General features: G+C 45.2%; 1 protein-coding gene across 2 annotated transcripts in view; it reads right to left on the bottom strand.

Moving 5' to 3' along the window:
- Positions 1–18,813, bottom strand: part of GALNT7 (polypeptide N-acetylgalactosaminyltransferase 7) — a 233,290-nt gene that overhangs the window by 14,531 nt on the left and 199,946 nt on the right. For both annotated transcript variants that reach the window (XM_089684037.1, XM_089684036.1), the window contains exons 8-9: positions 11,452–11,574; positions 443–661 (exon numbers count right to left, since the gene is read on the bottom strand). In XM_089684037.1, coding sequence (XP_089540163.1) covers positions 443–661; positions 11,452–11,574 — 342 coding nt within the window. The remainder of the gene's footprint in view (positions 1–442; positions 662–11,451; positions 11,575–18,813) is intronic.

Genomic DNA, 18,813 nt, shown 5'->3' with positions numbered 1-18,813 from the left:
GCTTGTGATCCACTGACTAGAACATACAATATAATTATGTCACTTATAGGTGGGAAGACAGATAATTTGAGTAAAAAAAAAAAAATGGTCTAGTTCCATAACTAAGATGATATTTTGTGGCCTGTGCAGACATACAAAGGTCCCAAAGAGTGAAGGCTGCACATCTATTTTCACCACTAAAGAGGGTTGGTGGGTCCCTACATTTAGGTTATGAGCATGCAAGGTTTCCAACTATGCAAATTAATCACTATATCTCCCGTGCACCATAAATTATGTGGAGTCCCTTGATGCACACACAAGGACATATTAGCCTGTGCACAGAGGGGAAACCCTAGTGCTATGGCTCTGATGATGTCATTACTTATCCAATAAGATCCAGATTTTGTAAAATACCCTATTTTCTAGCAATAATCTTCACACCATTAGATGAACCTGGACTCACCTCTCCCCATTCTACATTTTTCGGTGGTAGAGGATAGTGTTCATGGATATCATAGGCAATTTCCTCCATGAACCATTTGAAACTTTTGCAGTTGTGGTCTTCTCTAAATTTCCTCAGTTCACTGATGTCTCCATAGGCCAAGGCTTTTGTTTCTGGACGACTGGCATAAAAGTAATCCTTGTATTCATCCCACCAGACTTCCACAACTCTGACATAGTTCTGTAATAGAACAGACAACATTTTTCAGCAGTCTGCATTTGTACCACTTGTAATGCTAGCATAAGGTCACAAAATTGGACTGGTCTATTGTAGTACCATTTTGCACTTTGAGCCCATTCTACACAAAGATCATTTGTCATACTCAAGATACACAGGGCCTCATATATCAATGAGTCACACATAGGGCCGCTGATGGGGATAGGGTACAGCTAGTCCTGTCATATTGGGCCTAGGCCCCATCAGGTCAGCAGAGGGTCCAGGTTCAGCTGCGAGTCCTACACCATTTAGTAATGTAAATGCACACTTTGTGGGTGGGTCAGGCTCCTCCACCCTTACCAAGATGCCCCAAGTTCCCAAGGGCATATATGCAATCTGTCCCAGATTCTGCAGGACAGCCCTGGTTTTTGCACACTGTCCCACAGTATCCCATAAAATTAGCAGTGTGCTGCATAATACAGTATATTTTCTGCCTCAGCAGCTAGCAAAAGTGACAGAAGAAAATTGGATGTGTATACACTATGTCCCTTAGGCTTCCCTACCTCAGCCATGCCCCCACCCGTTGTTGTGGAGAGCGCTCTGCAGGTACCCTTCTTGCAGCACTGAGTTAGTCTGCATTATACCTATCCTGGAGTCCCACCTCTGGTGGCCCCCCCATTGCTAGTCTCAAAGTTCTATGCTGCAACGCTGACAGGTCTAATGTGGTAAATATGTGGTATTCTTTTTATCCTGCTGTTAATAAGAAAAATGCATTCCATGCTATCATTTTCAACTTACAGCAACTTTATTTCCAATCCATTTATGTGTCACCCTAATATTACATTTTTATTGTGGTTATAATCCTGCAAATTAAATCAATACTCAGTTGCATGCTTCATTGCTTTAACTGGGTCGTACTGTTAATTATGCATTTTTACAGCTACTTTTGCCATTACTGTACTGTACATGTGGTAAATCTTGTGGATCTGTGCAGTAATAGCACAACAGATTTGTTTAGTGTAGCAGTGATTACTCCACAGTAACATACATGATTTGAACTGCAGTCCATTGCATTGTTCTTGTAACAGTATAGTTCCCAGAGCCATAATCTGTCTAAAATACGTCAAGGTTAAAAGTACGACATTACAAGTCATACACCATCAATCAACGCCTACTATTGACCATTCCAAAATTTTGTCATGTCCCATGTGAACCTAAAATGTGTGCTTTCTATCTACTTATCAAATGTGGGGAACTATGGAAGAGAATGCAGTGACAGTCTTCCTCACTGCCTGTTCAAGCTTGTCAGTCTTTGGCAATGCTGCATGCTGAGGGAGTAGGGGAGGAGGGAGTGTGGGCTCTGATTGGTCGGGGTGTCATCCATCAGACTTATACTGTCTCCTATTGTCTCAGTGAGCAACAGAGAGTGGCCAGGACAAGCAGAGGCCCAGTCCAGCAAGGAATCAGAGTGTGCCCGCCCCCCCACATTCTGGCCTCCACCTTATTGGCTGACCAGTGTTTGCCTTCTGTGCCCCCTTGAATGTTTGATCAAAGTCTCAGAATGTATTGGGATCTCCTCCTGCTTTCCCCGTATCAGCTGACTTAAGCTGTGGATGTGGTGGGGTCACCCCTGTGGTTCGAGCAGATGTCTGCACTGACATTTAGGTAATGCTATCTGTCCAGCCACCCCTGACTGATATCCATACTTACAGTACACCGACCACAATAAATAGCTTAGCATATCACAGATAAGTAAAAACTATTATGCTAGAAAAACACAGAAGAGTAGCCGGACACTCTATTGATCCTTGGGGTCAACATCTATGGATGGGGGCCCTGACCGGTAGGCTGTATAGGGCCTCATGATTTCTGATGGTGGCCCTGGTTGCACTCAAACTCTCCATTCTCTGCCAATTTCCAGTGAAGATCTGAATCCAGCTGGTGGAAGCAGGGAACTCAAACAAATGACATATGACTGATACTTCATAAACAAGTCTCAGATTGCCCATAGTGTGCAATGGGATATTTTTGTATAGGAAAGAAGATGCCGCAAGAAACAAATACTAATACTTAAATGAACTATAAGAAATGCTGAAAATAAAGCAGCTGCAGCTTTCCCTAATGGACTTTGTTTTAGTTCATTAGTCAGGTATTATAATTAGCGCTGCTGCTGCTTTTAAGCCATTACAAAGAACACAGTTTGCATTTAAAGTAATGTCCTTTTCCCTTATAGAGTGTTAAGACAATGGCACCCATGGGACTTCTACTGGCTTATTTTAATATGGCCCGACCTACTTTGACAAGTGAGCCTTCATAGTGACAATCTCCTGTAGGGAAATAAAGGCTTTGTGGCCACTATATTCCACATGTAGTCATATGACTGAACACTGACAGCCAACAGAGCTTGACTGTGGCAACGACAACTTTTTTTTGTTGAATCACTTTTCAAGAGTATGTAATTTATTTACAGTGGCCCTGTCAGTTGCTTTAAAAGAAAACTTAAAGGCTAAGTTCACCTTTGGGGAAAAAATAATAAATGAAAATATGCATTTATTATTTTATCGTTCAGGAGCCTGCAAACTATTGCACACGCGATCAGTGGATCAGGAATGCAATGTCAAGCTCCTGCAAACAAGCCCTGCTAAAAGCCTGTACCTCAAATATGGGCTGAGTGTTTACAAGCAACAGGGCTTGTGAATAAACTTTCAGAATGGGTATCAACACACCCACAGTTCATTGAGAACTACAAACCGTCACAATGGCTGACAGTACTTGTAGTTCTCTCATTCATATGAATGATGCGGCTGTGTGGGTGGAGCCCTGCACAGCCACACTATTTTCAAAATGTAACAGAGGGTACAGGGAGAAAATCCCCCAGCCATTGTCAGGCATCGGGGTTGCTGGGGGTAGGTATGGAGCATGTTACACACAAGCTATGGGTGTAACGTGTAACATGCTCTAAAGGTGAACATGTCCATCAAGGGCCAGTTCCCTGCAATAGAAAAGCTTTTATACGCACCTTTCGTACAGCCTGTGTCTCCTACTAGTGTTCAATTCACAAGCTTCAGACTCTGTCAAACTCTTCAGAATTCAATGCTTTTGGGAGCGTTTGAGGCCTATGTCCCCCACCATGTGCTGTGGATCCTCCATCCAACACCTACATATCACTACAGGACTCAGCAGTGATGCAGGTGTTAGAGGTTGGAAAACAGAAATCTGATACTCTTAAAAATGGTCAGATGCTGAGGAGTCTGACAGAGGACTGCAGAGCTTGAACAGAATGAAGGTGAGACACCTTCACAGGCTGTTGGGAGAGGCGAGTAATATTGCAGGGAATTAGCCTTTCAGTTTTATTAAAGTTAACCAGACAAACGCATTGACTCCTGCTGTTCTTCTCTGGGTAACTGCATTTATCTGCTACCTCCACTCTTAACCAGACAAACGCATTGACTCCTGTTAAATTCTCACCAAATGTTGTAATTATATCTGTGTATCTGTTGACTTGTCCTCACCTCTAGGCGCACTCAGGTTTATGACTGTGGCCTGGTTCCTAAGAATCATCCCCCCCTATTCATGTGAGCCTTATCAGCTTCTAATTGGGGCGGAGTTGAATGCTCATTTGAGCATCTCCCTATAAATTTAGTTCAGCTCATGGGGGAGATCTCTGATGGGGGTGCTGCTTATGATGGAGTGCGGCTTTGAATGAGTGCAGAGCAGTTAAACACAGCAGTTGAACTAAAGCAGGAGAACATAAGCAGCAGGAAGACACAACAACAGCAAGAAACTCTACTGCACGCTGGACAGACTGCAAGGAAACACCCTGGGAAACATCTCTTACATACCTGAGTCCCACTCCGTGTACCTTTTTATATAATACACCCCTCTTCTGCTCTTCATTTTACTATCCTCTGTTCACAAATCTCATTTCTTTACCCCTCTGCTCCACCCCAAAACTTGTACATCTCCCCCTCATTGCTATCATCTCCCTACTATTGCTTTCATCACCTCCCCAAAATGCCTCTTCCACTCCTCCTTCTCATTTTCCTCTCCTCTGTTCCCAAAATCCATTCACTATATCCCTCTGCTCCTCCCAAACATTTGTATATTGTGCCCTCACTGCTTCCCTCACCCCTCTATGGCACCCACCACCTCCTCCTATTACTCCACTCTCCCACTGACCCCAACACCTCCACTAGTAGTTTCTCACGCTCCTGCACATCCCGCTCCCATGCCACCTTTCTCACCCTTCTCCTCCTCATAACCGCAGGGGGACATCTCCCCGAATCCTGGCCCTCCACCACCTCCCGCACAAAACCCTCCCGCCTCCACGTCCTGCCGCAACCCCCGCAACTTAGTATCTGTCCCCCTGCTCCCTAAAATCTCCCCCCCGTTTTCATGTGCACTCCTGAACGCCCGATCGGTGTGCAACAAGCTTACCGCCATCCACGACCTCTTTGTTTCCCGCTCCCTCAACCTCCTGGCGATTACGGAAACCTGGATCCAGCCCACTGACTCTACCTCCCCTGCTGCACTCTCCTACGGCGGTCTCACCTGGACCCACTCACCCAGGCCCAACGGTCGTAAAGGTGGTGGGGTTGGCCTGCTCCTGTCACCGCTGAGCACCTTCCGAGTCCTCCCAAACCCCCCCTCCCTATCCTTCTCCTCCTTCGAGGCCCACTGCGTCCGACTATTCTCCCCAACCCCCCTGAAGATTGCTGTGATATACCGGCCTCCTGGATCCATACCCCGCTTCCTGGAAGACTTCTCCTCCTGGCTACCCTTCTTCCTCTCCTCTGAGCTACCCACTATCATCCTTGGGGATTTCAACATCCCTGTCAACCTCGACAACCCGGACACAGCCCGTCTCCTCCACTTAACCTCCTCCTTTGCACTTGCACAGTGCATACAATCCACCACCCACTCCGACGGTAATATCCTTGATCTTGTCTTCTCCAACCGCTGCGCTCCCCACAACCTCACTAACACCCCCTTCCCTCTCTCTGACCACAACCTGATTACTTTCTCTATCTCCTCATCCTCCAATGCCTACCCTTCCAAATGTCACACTACTACCAGCCGTAACCTCCGCAACCTTAACCCTGCCTCCCTCCACTCCGCAGTTGATCAACTCCATGACCGCATCCTCCCCCTGTCCTGCCCCGACTTGGCTATGACCGCCTACAACAATGCGCTGTCAACAGCCCTTGACTCACTAGCGCCTTTAACCACACGCAACATCAGACCCCGACCGCTCCAGCCCTGGCAGACTGATAACACCAAAACCCTCAAACGACACAGTCGGGCCCTGGAGCGACTATGGCGCAAAACCAAATCCCAACAAGCCTTCACCCGATACAAATCTGCCTTCCACACCTACACCTCCTCCCTCCATACTGCCAAACAAGCCTACTTCCTGACCCTCATCAAGGCCCTCTCCTCCAATCCTCGCCGACTCTTCTCCACCTTCAACTCTCTACTCTCGCCACCCCCACCTCCACCCAGCACCTCACTCACTGCCCTTGAGATTGCCAATCACTTCAAAAACAAGATTGACACAATTCGCAAGGACATTGCCGCAACTCACACGCCGTCTCAACCCGTCCCCTCTCACACAGCTACCCCCTCATCATAACCCACAGGGACTTCGTCGCTGCTCAAACTCCCTCCAACCCCCTTCCCCCTCACTCAGCTACCCCCTCTACACCCCTCTCCCACGGCCCCACCACTGCTCTAACCTCCTCTCCCATCCCACCCTACATTCCTCATACTGAAGCTCCCCCAACACTCCGCACCTTTGACCTTACTACCATCGAAGAAGTCTCCAAGATCCTCTCTGATGCCCGCCTCACCACCTGCCCCCTTGACCCTATCCCCACACAACTCCTACGACCTCCCTCCCCCTCCATCCTACGCTCCCTCACCCACATCTTCAATCTCTCCCTCTCCTCCGGCACTTTCCCTTCCCCTCTGAAACATGCACACATCACCCCCATACTTAAAAAGCCCTCCCTGGACCCCAATGACCCGAACAACCTCAGACCCATCTCCCTGCTCCCATTTACATCTAAACTCCTCGAGCGCCTCGTCTACACCCGCCTATGCTCTCACCTCAACAACAACAACCTCCTCGATCCCCTACAGTCCGGCTTCCGTCCCCTACACTCCACCGAAACTGCCTTACTCAAACTCTCCAACGACCTGCTAACCGCTAAAGCTAATGGCCACTATTCAGTGCTCCTACTCCTTGACATCTCTGCGGCCTTTGACACAGTCGACCACCCCCTCCTCCTCAAAAAACTACACTCCCTCGGCCTCAGAGATTCTGCTCTCTCCTGGCTCTCATCCTACCTGTCACAATGCTCTTTCAGCGTTACCTATAATGCCACCACCTCCCTCTCACTCCCCCTCTCTGTTGGGGTCCCTCAAGGCTCTGTCCTCGGGCCCCTTCTCTTCTCCATCTACACCTCCTCCCTTGGCCGACTCATACACTCTCACGGCTTCAACTACCACCTCTATGCCGACGACACACAAATCTATCTCTCAACCCCCCACCTCACCCCCTCGGTCTCCGCCCGAATCACACACCTGTTGAGCGACATATCAGACTGGATGTCGCTCCACTTCCTTAAACTGAACCTCTCCAAAACCGAGTTTCTTGTCTTCCCTCCAGCCCGGACACCACCCCCCATTGACTTCTCCATCATGTCCAACAACGCCACCATCAAACCCGCCCCGCAGGCCAGAGTACTTGGTGTTATTTTGGACTCCAACCTATCCTTCCAGCCCCAAGTCCACTCTTTAACAAACTCGTGCAGACTCCACCTCCGCAACATCGCCAAAATCCGCACGTTCCTAACTCCAGAAACCACTAAACAGCTCATCCACTCCCTCATCATATCGCGACTCGACTACTGCAACTCCCTCCTCACTGGCCTGCCTCGCCGCTGGCTATCCCCGCTTCAGTCCATCCTGAATACGGCTGCCAGACTCATTCACCTTTCCAACCGCTCCGTTTCCGCCACCCCCCTCTGCCAATCCCTCCACTGGCTTCCGATTGCGCAACGGATCAAATTCAAAATCCTAACGCTGACGTACAAAGCTGTCCACCATACTGCCCCGAACTACATCACTGACCTAATATCCAAGTACCGCCCAGCACGCACACTCCGCTCCTCACAAGACCTCCTTCTCTCTAGTTCCCTGGTCTCCTCCTCCCATGCCCGCCTCCAGGACTTCTCCAGGGTGTCACCCATCCTCTGGAACTCCCTGCCCCAACCCATCAGATTATCACCTACTCTCCTCTCCTTTAGGCGCACCCTGAAAACCCATCTCTTCAGGGAAGCCTACCCCACCCCCTGCTAACTTGCCGACCTCCTCCACTCTTCCTACCACTCCATCCCCCACAGCTATCTCCTCCTGTGCCACCATCCCCTCCCTCCTAGATTGTAAGCTTGAAAGAGCAGGGCCCTCGATCCCCTCATGTTTTGCATTGTATTGGTATTGTTCTGTCACATGTTCTGTCCCCCTTTGTAATGTACAGCGCTGAGCGAACTATTGGCGCTTTATAAATACTGTATAATAATAATAATAATAATAATAAAGTTGAACTCTGGGCACAAAAACTCTCCTTTAAATAGATCTCGCAATAGCCAGAAAGGATATAAAATCACTCTGTGTGCACCAAATGATTTTGCAAACCCAATTATACCTTATAAAAGTAGTAGTGACATTATCACTTTGCTACTGTGCAGAGAGCAGAGCTGTCAGAGGGACCCAGAGCTCAACCCGCTACAAACTGCCTGCAGAAAATAAATAAATAAATGCACAGTGTGATGGGTGGGCATGGAGTCTTTAGATTTGTAGTCTGCACTGCCTGACCAGAAGTTTGGGGAAGTGGCACTGTCCAACCTGAAGACTGTGGTGGCAAACTTGTAAACATCAAAGTACAGTATGTGGACATTGGGCACAAACATGAATCGCAAAATAGTGTGGGACATGTATTACTGCTTGCTTAAAATGTACTTTAAATGTAAGTTAAAAAACACTGAGCCTTTAGTACTACTTTAGGTACAAGAGACTTAAAGAGGAGCTCCAGTTCCCCCCCTCCAAAAAAACAAAAAGTAAAATTCAGCAGCTACAAATACTGTAGCTTCTGACTTTTTAAAAACACACTTACCTGTCCTAGGATCCAGTGATGTCCTAACCTGACATGGCTCTTTCCTGGTCTTCAGGTCCAGGTGCTGGCATCGTAACTGTGGGCATCCGACTATGACACCTTGTGGTCTCACTGCTGGCTGCCCACTGTGCATGCATGAGCCGCACTGTGCTCCATGAATGGTCCCGCATTCTCTTGGGACCTGTGATGTGTCCCAAGAGGTTGTGGGGGAAGGAGGGGGAGCTGAGTTTTCGCTCAGATCGCCACGGCCTGTCAAAATCACGTACCCACTCATCCCCCAACACCACCACCAAAAAAAAGACATTCCAAAATGGGAGGGGGGAGGGGAAGAGGATCTTCCCTTTTAGGGTGATTTCCCCTTTAAATAGAAACTTCCAAAATTCAATATTTATACCATCAACTTTCTATTACTTGAATGAAGCTTTACAGACATACTCTGGAATTCATAAAGACTGAAGCAGACAGATTTTGCTAAAGTATCTCACATGCATTCTAAAAGTGGCGCAGCATACACCAAATTCATGTACCGGTCTAGAACTTCTACTTGAAACTCCTAGATTGTAAGCAGGACCCTCTGTTTCCTCTTGTACCAAATTGCAGTGTAACTGTTATGTCTACCTTCATTTTGTAAAGCGCAGCGCAAACTGTTGGCGCTATATAAATCAGGTATAATAATAATTTGGCGCAGCATGCTGCACCACTTTCAGAACACATGCAAGACACTGCGCCGGGGTCTTTTTCTGTACACCAAAAGAGAGTTGCTCCTAACTAGCTCCACTTTCGTAATGGCCAGTATTTTATTTTGAATTTAGCGCATCATTGCACCACAATGGAAAAGTGGTGCATTTAAAGAATTCCTGACTTTGGCGCACAAGTTGCTTTCAGAAACAACAGTATTGCAGATGCTTCATGAATTTGGTGCAATACTTTAACAAGAGGGATTAATGCCAGAAAAGTGGAGCAGCAACTTTATTATAATACCCCACAGATCCATAAAACTCCAGGTTCAACAGGAATGTTGTCAGAATTCCTAACCTTTCCTCACTCTATTAAAAAATGTGCTCTTATTTTTCTCTCTGTCCCCGTTGGAGAGAACTTCCATTGATTCCTATTATAAAAGGAAGTAAGGGGAAATATATTTAAGAGGGACACAGATGGCAATAAAAAGTAAAAAGGGCTATAATGCCCTTTATTAAAGTGTAACAAAAGGCAAAACTTTTATTTTTAGTTTTGAACAGAGTGGAGATGGATTAGAACCCATCAGTTTTTATTGCCGTCTGTGCCCCCATTAGGGAGACTCCCCCTCTCGATTTATCCTGTTTATCTTTATTATTGAAAGTGAAAGTAAAAGAAAATTCCAAATTTTGTGTTGTCCCCAGGAAAGTAATAGAGGGGAAATCTTCCAATAGAGACACTAGTTCTGGTGGCTTGGGGGTCCAGAAGGAATTCCCTTAATTTACAGGGGTTTCCTCTCACTTCCTGTTTGGCTATGGGACAGGAAGTGAAGGGAAATCTCAGTAATGGAACACAGATGATGGAAAAAAAAATCTGACAAGGATTATAATCCTCCCTTACTCTGTCCAAAATGAAAAAAAGCTTTGCCTATAGTTCTTCTTTAAAAACAAAATAAACCATTTTTGTTAAAATTGGGCTTTTTAAATTCCAAATTCTGCAATACACAGTAGTAAACCTGTTTTGTTTAAATCACATGAACAAAGCTTGTTAAGTAGAGAAATATTTCCCTGTCATACTGAGCTCATACATTAAGGAAAAAAATCTGACATAAAATGGAAAGAAGTTTGGAGAGAATGTAAGAGGTCTGAAGTTTCTTATAATATTTGAAGCAGTATAAGCAAGCATCAAGCACAATTACCTGTGTTATATTCTCACTGGAACGACAAGTTATGGCAGGATAACTGTCTCTGGCTGAGGCTTTTATAGGAAATACATGTGGATTAAAAGAGATGCTCAATTATCCTGCCACAACCTGTCATGCCTTTGAGAACCATTTCAACTTTGCTAAACAAACACAAAGTAGAAACTGCACAATCCAGTAAACATCGGGACACAAATCCAACCAGAGGCTGATGAAGACACAAGAACAGGCACAGATCTTTCATATATTTCTATTGATTCATTTGTTTATGACATACAAAACCTCACAGAATGGTTTATTGCATGTATGAAGTAGTGTGAATGTGGCCGATTCTGTTCATTTTAGAGCAAAAACTGACTATATAGCAGGTACTTCTTTATCTTACAGTGGACCTTGCTTGAAAATAAAGGGTATTCTTCTATTGTGGCTCCCTCCCCATAAGAATAACTAAGTAAAACAAATTGGAGTTAAAAAAAAAAAATTATTGGTGAGAAGATCACTTGAAGAATATTGTTGAATAAGGAACTTTGCACATGGAGATATTCTAGCGCTGTGAATAAGGACCATCATTCTGCGTAAGATGTGCCATTTGTGTGCAAGATATAATGGAAGGAGTGCCCATAGACATATTACTTACAATGGTGTCATGCCAATAGCTGGTTGTATGCAATGCTTTCATTCCAAAAAATATTCTGCAATTTAACAAGACTTTTGTGCTTTTTAATAATTCATACCTTGCTGTATATGTATAAAAAAACTAACCTTCAGTGTTGGCGATGATCCCACGTAGACGGGGGGAGGGTTTCCTTGCCACCCTTGTAAGCGATAGATGTGCCCCACACGTGAACAAGGTGTAAACAACAACTTTCCTCCACACTGCCAGATCTAAAGGCAAAATGTACCTGTTTAAAAGATCATTCAGGACAACCTACAATATATATAACATTAATTGTAAATGTAATGTACATTGCCACATATCGTTAAGCAGCTTGCATCTTTTTCTTACTTAGTTACACCTGATTTATGTGCACTGCTGACATATGTTTGCTGAGGAATGGAATGGCCTGTACAGGATGTCCCTAAAGTCTGGACACATAGGAAATACAGTATCACTATATGTGTATGAATATTACTATACAAGCTCACCAGACCTTAACTCACTTGACTTCATTTTTGGGGTATGCTAAAGGAGAAGGTGTACTCAATGAAAATCAAGAGATATGAATCACCTGAAGAAAAGCATTATGAACGAATGTGCTCAAATTGATGGAAATGTGGAGTTACTGTATTGGGTTCGTGTAAATTATTATTTTTTTATTATTATTCAGGACTTATATAGCGCCAACAGTTTGCTCAGTGCTTTACATTATGGAGGGAGACAGTACAGTAACAATACAGTTCAATACAAGAGGGATTAGAGGGCCCTGCTCCTTGGAGCTTACAATCTAGGAGGGAGGGGATAGTGGTACAAGAGGTAATTAGCTGTGGGGGATGGAGTGGTAGGAGGAGTAGTGGATTCCAGTATTAGCTGGGGGCGGGGTAGGCTTCCCCGAAGAGATGGGTTTTCAGAGTGCGCCTAAAGGTGAGCAGAGTAGGCGATAGCCTGATAGCTTGGGGCAGGGAGTTCCAGAGGATGGGTGAAGCCCTTGAGAAATCCTGGAGACGAGCATGGGAGGAGGAGACAAGGGAGCTAGAGAGTAGGAGGTCTTCGAGGAGCGGAGACTACGGTTTGGGTGGTATTTAGATACAAGGTCGGTGATGTAATTAGGGGCAGTGTTATAAACGGCTTTATGCGTCAGTGTTAGTGTTTTGAATTTTATCCGTTGGGCAATTGGAAGCCAGTGGAGGGATTGGCAGAGAGGGGTGGCAGATATAGAGCAGTTAGTAAGGTGAATGAGTCTGGCAGCAGCATTCATGATGGACTGTAGTGGGGATAGCCTGCAGTGAGGTAGGCCAGTGAGAAGGGAGTTACAGTAGTCAAGGCGTGATATAATAAGGGAGTGAATGAGTTGCTTAGTGGTTTCCGAGGTTAGGAACGGTCGTATCTTGGAGATGTTGCGGAGGTGAAGTCTACATGAGTTTGTCAATGATTGGACCTGGGGCTGAAAGGACAGATTGGAGTCTAGGATTACACCTAGTACCCTGGCGTGAGGGGTGGGGCTGATGGTAGTGTTGTTGATCTTGATGGAGAAGTCGGGGGGGGGGGGCACGGGCTGGGGGGAATACTAGAAGTTCAGTTTTGGAAAGGTTGAGTTTGAGGAAGTGGAGTGACATCCAGTCCGATATGTCACTTAGTAGGCTGGTAAATCTTGTAGAGCACATGGAACTTGGCATCACAAGAAAATATGCATTTTTCCTATGTGTTCAGACTTTAGGGACACCCTATATGGTTGATACAATCATACATGGACTCAATTAGTGCATGTTTAAACAAGCTATTCAATTATTTCTGGGGAGTTACATCATCAGCCGTTCTTGGCTAGTCCTAATGAACCAGACAAAACTCAGTCAGTAGGTAGCCCTGTTGTCAACCCTCTGCCCGAAAGTCTTTGATTGAAAAATCAAAGGAGCGGGGTGGAAAATTGGCAGCCGAATAATGCCTGTATTCAGCCAGATATAGGACCATTTTCAGTATTCTGACAGCCAGTGGCGCCAGTTGTCTGAATACAGCAGCTACAGAAGGGGATTCCTCAATCTGTGCTGTTTAGTGTACATAAAGATAACTGTTAGATTTCTTTTGTTCAACCAGCAGGCTGAGAGAAATAGATCTACAAATGTATGGCCAGCTAAGCAAACCATACAGTTGTGCTCAAAAGTTTACATACCCTGGCAGAAATAGTGAACTTTTGGCATTGATATTGAAAATATGACTGATCATGCCAAAAAAAGCTCTTTTATTGAAGGACGATGGTCATATGAAGCCATTTATTATCAAATAGTAGTTTGTCTCCTTTTTAAATCATAATGATAACAGAAATCACCCAGGTGGCCCGGATCAAAAGTTTACATACCCTGGAATGTTTGGCCTTGGTACAGACACACATGGGTTAAAATGCCAATTAGAGGTAAATGTCCACATCTGTGGCTTTTTAAATTGCAATTAGTGTCAGTGTATAAATTGTCAATGAGTTTGTTAGCTCTTACATGGAAGCACTGACTAGGCTAGATACTGAGCCATGGGGATCAGAAAAGAGCTGTCAAAAGTCCTGCGTAACAAGGTAATGGAACTTTATGAAGATGGAAAAGGACATAAAAAGATGTCTAAAGCCTTGAATATGCCAATCAGTACTGTTAAATCACCTATTAAGAAGTGGAAGGTTTGGGTATCTCGATACCAAGCCAAGGTCAGGTAGGCCAAGAAAGATTGCAGCCATAACTGACAGAAGAGTCCAGGATTCAAAGAAAAACCCACAGGCAACTTCAAAAGAAAAACAGGCTGCTCTAGAAAAAGATGGTGTGATTGTTTTTAAGGCGTACAATACGGTGATACTTGAACAAAAATGAGCTGTTTGGTCGAGGTGCCAGAAAGAAGCTTTTACTGCACCAACTCATTGACTATTTACACACTGACATTAATTGCAATTTAAAAAGCCACAGATGTGGGACATTAACCTCTAATTGGCATTTTAACCCGTGTGTGTCACCTTGTGTGTCTGTACCAAGGCCAAACATTCCAGGGTATGTAAACTTTTGATCATGGCCATTTTGGGTGATTTCTGTTATCATTATGATTTAAAAAGGAGACAAACAACTATTTGATAATAAATGGCTTCATATGATCATCATCCTTCAATAAAAGAGCATTTTTTGGCACGATCAGTCATATTTTCAATATCAAAGCTAAAATTTCACAATTTCTGCCAGGGTATGTAAACTTTTGAGCACAACTGTACATAGACCAATTATTGACAAAGTCAATTTAGGTCTACCTATAGCAGTTCTGTGAATGTGATACTCCTGATTTCCTCACTTATTTAGTTGGTAAGGATACCAATTACCATTGTACACAGCCTGTTGGAACACATTCTCTTGATTAGCACCACCAGGTATAGCCGGTGGTGCTGATCAGTGTATTCTGACGGTGGGGAAGTTTCCCCACCATCAGAATACAATAGCGCAGCAATGGGAGTGAATCCCCCATCCACATCAAATGTGTAGAATGGGGAGTTAAGTCATTTTCTTTCGTTCAACCTGCTGGTTGAACAAAAGAAAAATGACTCATGTATGGACAGTCTTAGGAGCAAATACTGATTGGCAAAATTGATATTTATCAGAAAAAAAGGCTTCTAAAAAAGAAGGTAATCTCAATCATTTAGATCATTCATAAGTCATTATCCACACATCTACAGTCTTGCAGCAAACATCAGCATATTTTATTTGACTCTTTCATGTGCCACTGAGATGCATACAGAGCATGCAGCTCTATACAAATAAGTGATATGCAGTGGATTTCAATAGTTTCATTGAGACAGGTCTACACTCCTATAGAGGGACCCCATTGATCCTACAGGGAAGGAGTAGATTACAAGTACTGATTTCACCTGCCATTACAATAAACTAAGAAGCCTCAATTACAGATTTCCCCACACTTCTAGTGTGCTGATGGAAAACAGACAATAGAACAGCTTGTGGTTATTTGCATACAGGAAAGGTTGCTCTTGTTGATTGCCAGTTTCTTGATTGTTTTCTTTTTCTTCACACAACACAAATGCAAATAATTAATTGTGGTTTAAAACTAGACTGACTATTGTAGACTCCTTCAAGTGATTGGAACTCAAATTCCTAGTGGGAACACATAAGAAACACAAACATTGCTAAGCACAAATGGAAACCTCATCTGCACAGCTAGTATGCCTCTTCCTCTTCATAGTGTTAGATATGTCACTGATCCCCAGAACAAGGTTGGCTACATAAACATAGGCAACAAAAGGTGCCTATAGACATTAGATGATAGAGTCATAGGGCACTTTACAGGCAAAGCCACTAATTGGATCCCAGCCATTCAGACATCCCCAGCTTGGCTGCTCATACTCATAAGGGAATATGACTGATTTCTATTATAAGTGTGGTGTTTAGGTTTTGGATACAGAGGGTTAGCAGGTTTTGGATACAGAGGGTTAGCAGGTTTTGGATACAGAAGGTTAGCCATGCTGTGCCCTAATCCCAATTTTGTTTTACATTAAGGTTATGGATAGCATCAGGTTTAGGTTCTGATATAGATTTAGGGGTTGAAATAAGTTCTGTTTGGTGGAAGGCTTAGGATTTAGGTTAGAAAAATTGTATTCAAAGTATATTGTATGTTGACCCTGTCTAATGAAAACACTATTTGCCTTGCTTATCATGCTGAACCATTGCTTTGTTTGAGACACAAACCTCAAACACGTTTGCAAAATCAAAAGTTTTGATTATTATTATTTAGAATTTATATTGCACCAACAATTTGCACAGAGATATACAATATAAACAAAGACATTACAGTTACAATGCAAATCAACAAGAGGGTAGGAGAGTCCTGCTTGGCATAGCTTACAATATAAAAGGGTTCTGATTCACCCCAACCTACATCCTTGTTTCAGAGACAGACAGCCATCAAACATTTTCAGAAGAGGGTCAGTAATATTAGCTCTAAAATTTACCGCACCCAAAATGACCACATCCACATTTATTACATAGTTACATAGTTAGTCTGGCTGAAAAAAAGACAAAAGTCCATCCAGTTCAACCATTAAAAAAAAAAAAAAGTTATAATCTTACACCCACAGTCGGTCCAAAGGAAGGCAAAAAAAACCCAGCAAAGCATGATCCAATTTGCTCCTGCAGGGGAAAAAATTCCTTCCTGATCCCCCGAGAGGCAATCGGATATTCCCTGGATCAACTTTACCTATAAATGTTAGTATCCAGTTATATTCTGTGTATCCAAGAAAGAATCCAAGACTTTTTTAAAGCAATCCACTGGGCTGGCCAGAACCAACTCTTAAGGGAGTCTATTCCACATTTTCACAGCTCTTACTGTGAAGAAACCTTTCCGTGTTTGGAGATTACATTTCTTTTCCTCATGAAGTAAAGAGTGCCCCCTTATCCTCTGTGATGACCTCAGGGTGAATAACTCTACACCAAGGTCACTATATGAACCACTGATGTATTTATACATGTTATTATTATTATTATTATTATACAGTATTTATAAAGCGCCAATAGTTCGCTCAGCGCTGTACATTACAGAGGGGAACAGAACATGTGACAGAACAATACCAATACAATGCAAAACATGAGGGGATCGAGGGCCCTGCTCTTTCGAGCTTACAATCTAGGAGGGAGGGGATGGTGGCACAGGAGGAGATAGCTGTGGGGGATGGAGTGGTAGGAAGAGTGGAGGAGGTCGGCAAGTTAGCAGGGGGCGGGGTAGGCTTCCCTGAAGAGATGGGTTTTCAGGGTGCGCCTAAAGGAAAGGAGAGTAGGTGATAATCTGATGGGTTGGGGCAGGGAGTTCCAGAGGATGGGTGACACCCTGGAGAAGTCCTGGAGGTGGGCATGGGAGGAGGAGACCAGGGAACTAGAGAGAAGGAGGTCTTGTGAGGAGCGGAGTGTGCGTGCTGGGCGGTACTTGGATATTAGGTCAGTGATGTAGTTCGGGGCAGTATGGTGGACAGCTTTGTACGTCAGTGTTAGGATTTTGAATTTGATCCATTGCGCAATCGGAAGCCAGTGGAGGGATTGGCAGAGGGGGGTGGCGGAAACGGAGCGGTTGGAAAGGTGAATGAGTCTGGCAGCCGTATTCAGGATGGACTGAAGCGGGGATAGCCAGCGGCGAGGCAGGCCAGTGAGGAGGGAGTTGCAGTAGTCGAGTCGTGATATGATGAGGGAGTGGATGAGCTGTTTAGTGGTTTCTGGAGTTAGGAACGTGCGGATTTTGGCGATGTTGCGGAGGTGGAGTCTGCACGAGTTTGTTAAAGAGTGGACTTGGGGCTGGAAGGATAGGTTGGAGTCCAAAATGACACCAAGTACTCTGGCCTGCGGGGCGAGTTTGATGGTGGCATTGTTGGACATGATGGAGAAGTCAATGGGGGGTGGTGTCCGGGCTGGAGGGAAGACAAGAAACTCGGTTTTGGAGAGGTTCAGTTTAAGGAAGTGGAGCAACATCCAGTCTGATATGTCGCTCAACAGGTGTGCGATTCGGGCTGAGACCGAGGGGGTGAGGTGGGGGGTTGAGAGATAGATTTGTGTGTCGTCGGCATAGAGGTGGTAGTTGAAGCCGTGAGAGTGTATGAGTTGGCCAAGGGAGGAGGTGTAGATGGAGAAGAGAAGGGGCCCGAGGACAGAGCCTTGAGGGACCCCAACAGAGAGGGGGAGTGAGAGGGAGGTGGTGGCATTATAGGTAACGCTGAAAGAGCGTTGTGACAGGTAGGATGAGAGCCAGGAGAGAGCAGAATCTCTGAGGCCGAGGGAGTGTAGTTTTTTGAGGAGGAGGGGGTGGTCGACTGTGTCAAAGGCCGCAGAGAGGTCAAGGAGTAGGAGCACTGGATAGTGGCCATTAGCTTTGGCGGTTAGCAGGTCGTTGGAGAGTTTGAGTAAGGCAGTTTCGGTGGAGTGTAGGGGACGGAAGCCGGACTGTAGGGGATCGAGGAGGTTGTTGTCGTTGAGGTGAGAGCATAGGCGGGCGTAGACTAGGCGCTCGAGGAGTTTAGATGTAAATGGGAACAGGGAGATGGGTCTGAGGTTGTTCGGGTCATTGGGGTCCAGGGAGGGCTTTTTAAGTATGGGGGTGATGTGTGCATGTTTCAGAGGGGAAGGGAAAGTGCCGGAGGAGAGGGAGAGATTGAAGATGTGGGTGAGGGAGCGTAGGATGGAGGGGGAGGGAGGTTGTAGGAGTTGTGAGGGGATAGGGTCGAGGGGGCAGTTGGTGAGGCGGGCATCAGAGAGGATCTTGGAGACTTCTTCGATGGTAGTAAGTTCAAAGGTGCGGAGTGTTGGGGGAGCTTCAGTATGAGGAATGTAGGGTGGGGTGGGAGAGGAGGTCAGAGCAGTGGTGGGGCCGTGGAAGAGGGGTGTAGAGGGGGTAGCTGAGTAAGGGGGAAGGGGGTTGGAGGGAGTTTGAGCAGCGACGAGGTCCCTGTGGGTTATGTC

The sequence above is a fragment of the Staurois parvus genome, unplaced genomic scaffold, assembly GCF_062004578.1.
Source record: "Staurois parvus isolate SC_StPar_1 unplaced genomic scaffold, SC_StPar_1.0 ptg000334l, whole genome shotgun sequence".
NCBI lineage: Eukaryota > Metazoa > Chordata > Amphibia > Anura > Ranidae > Staurois > Staurois parvus.
Note: the sequence above shows the minus strand (reverse complement) of the source record. Positions and strands in the feature narration are given on the sequence as shown.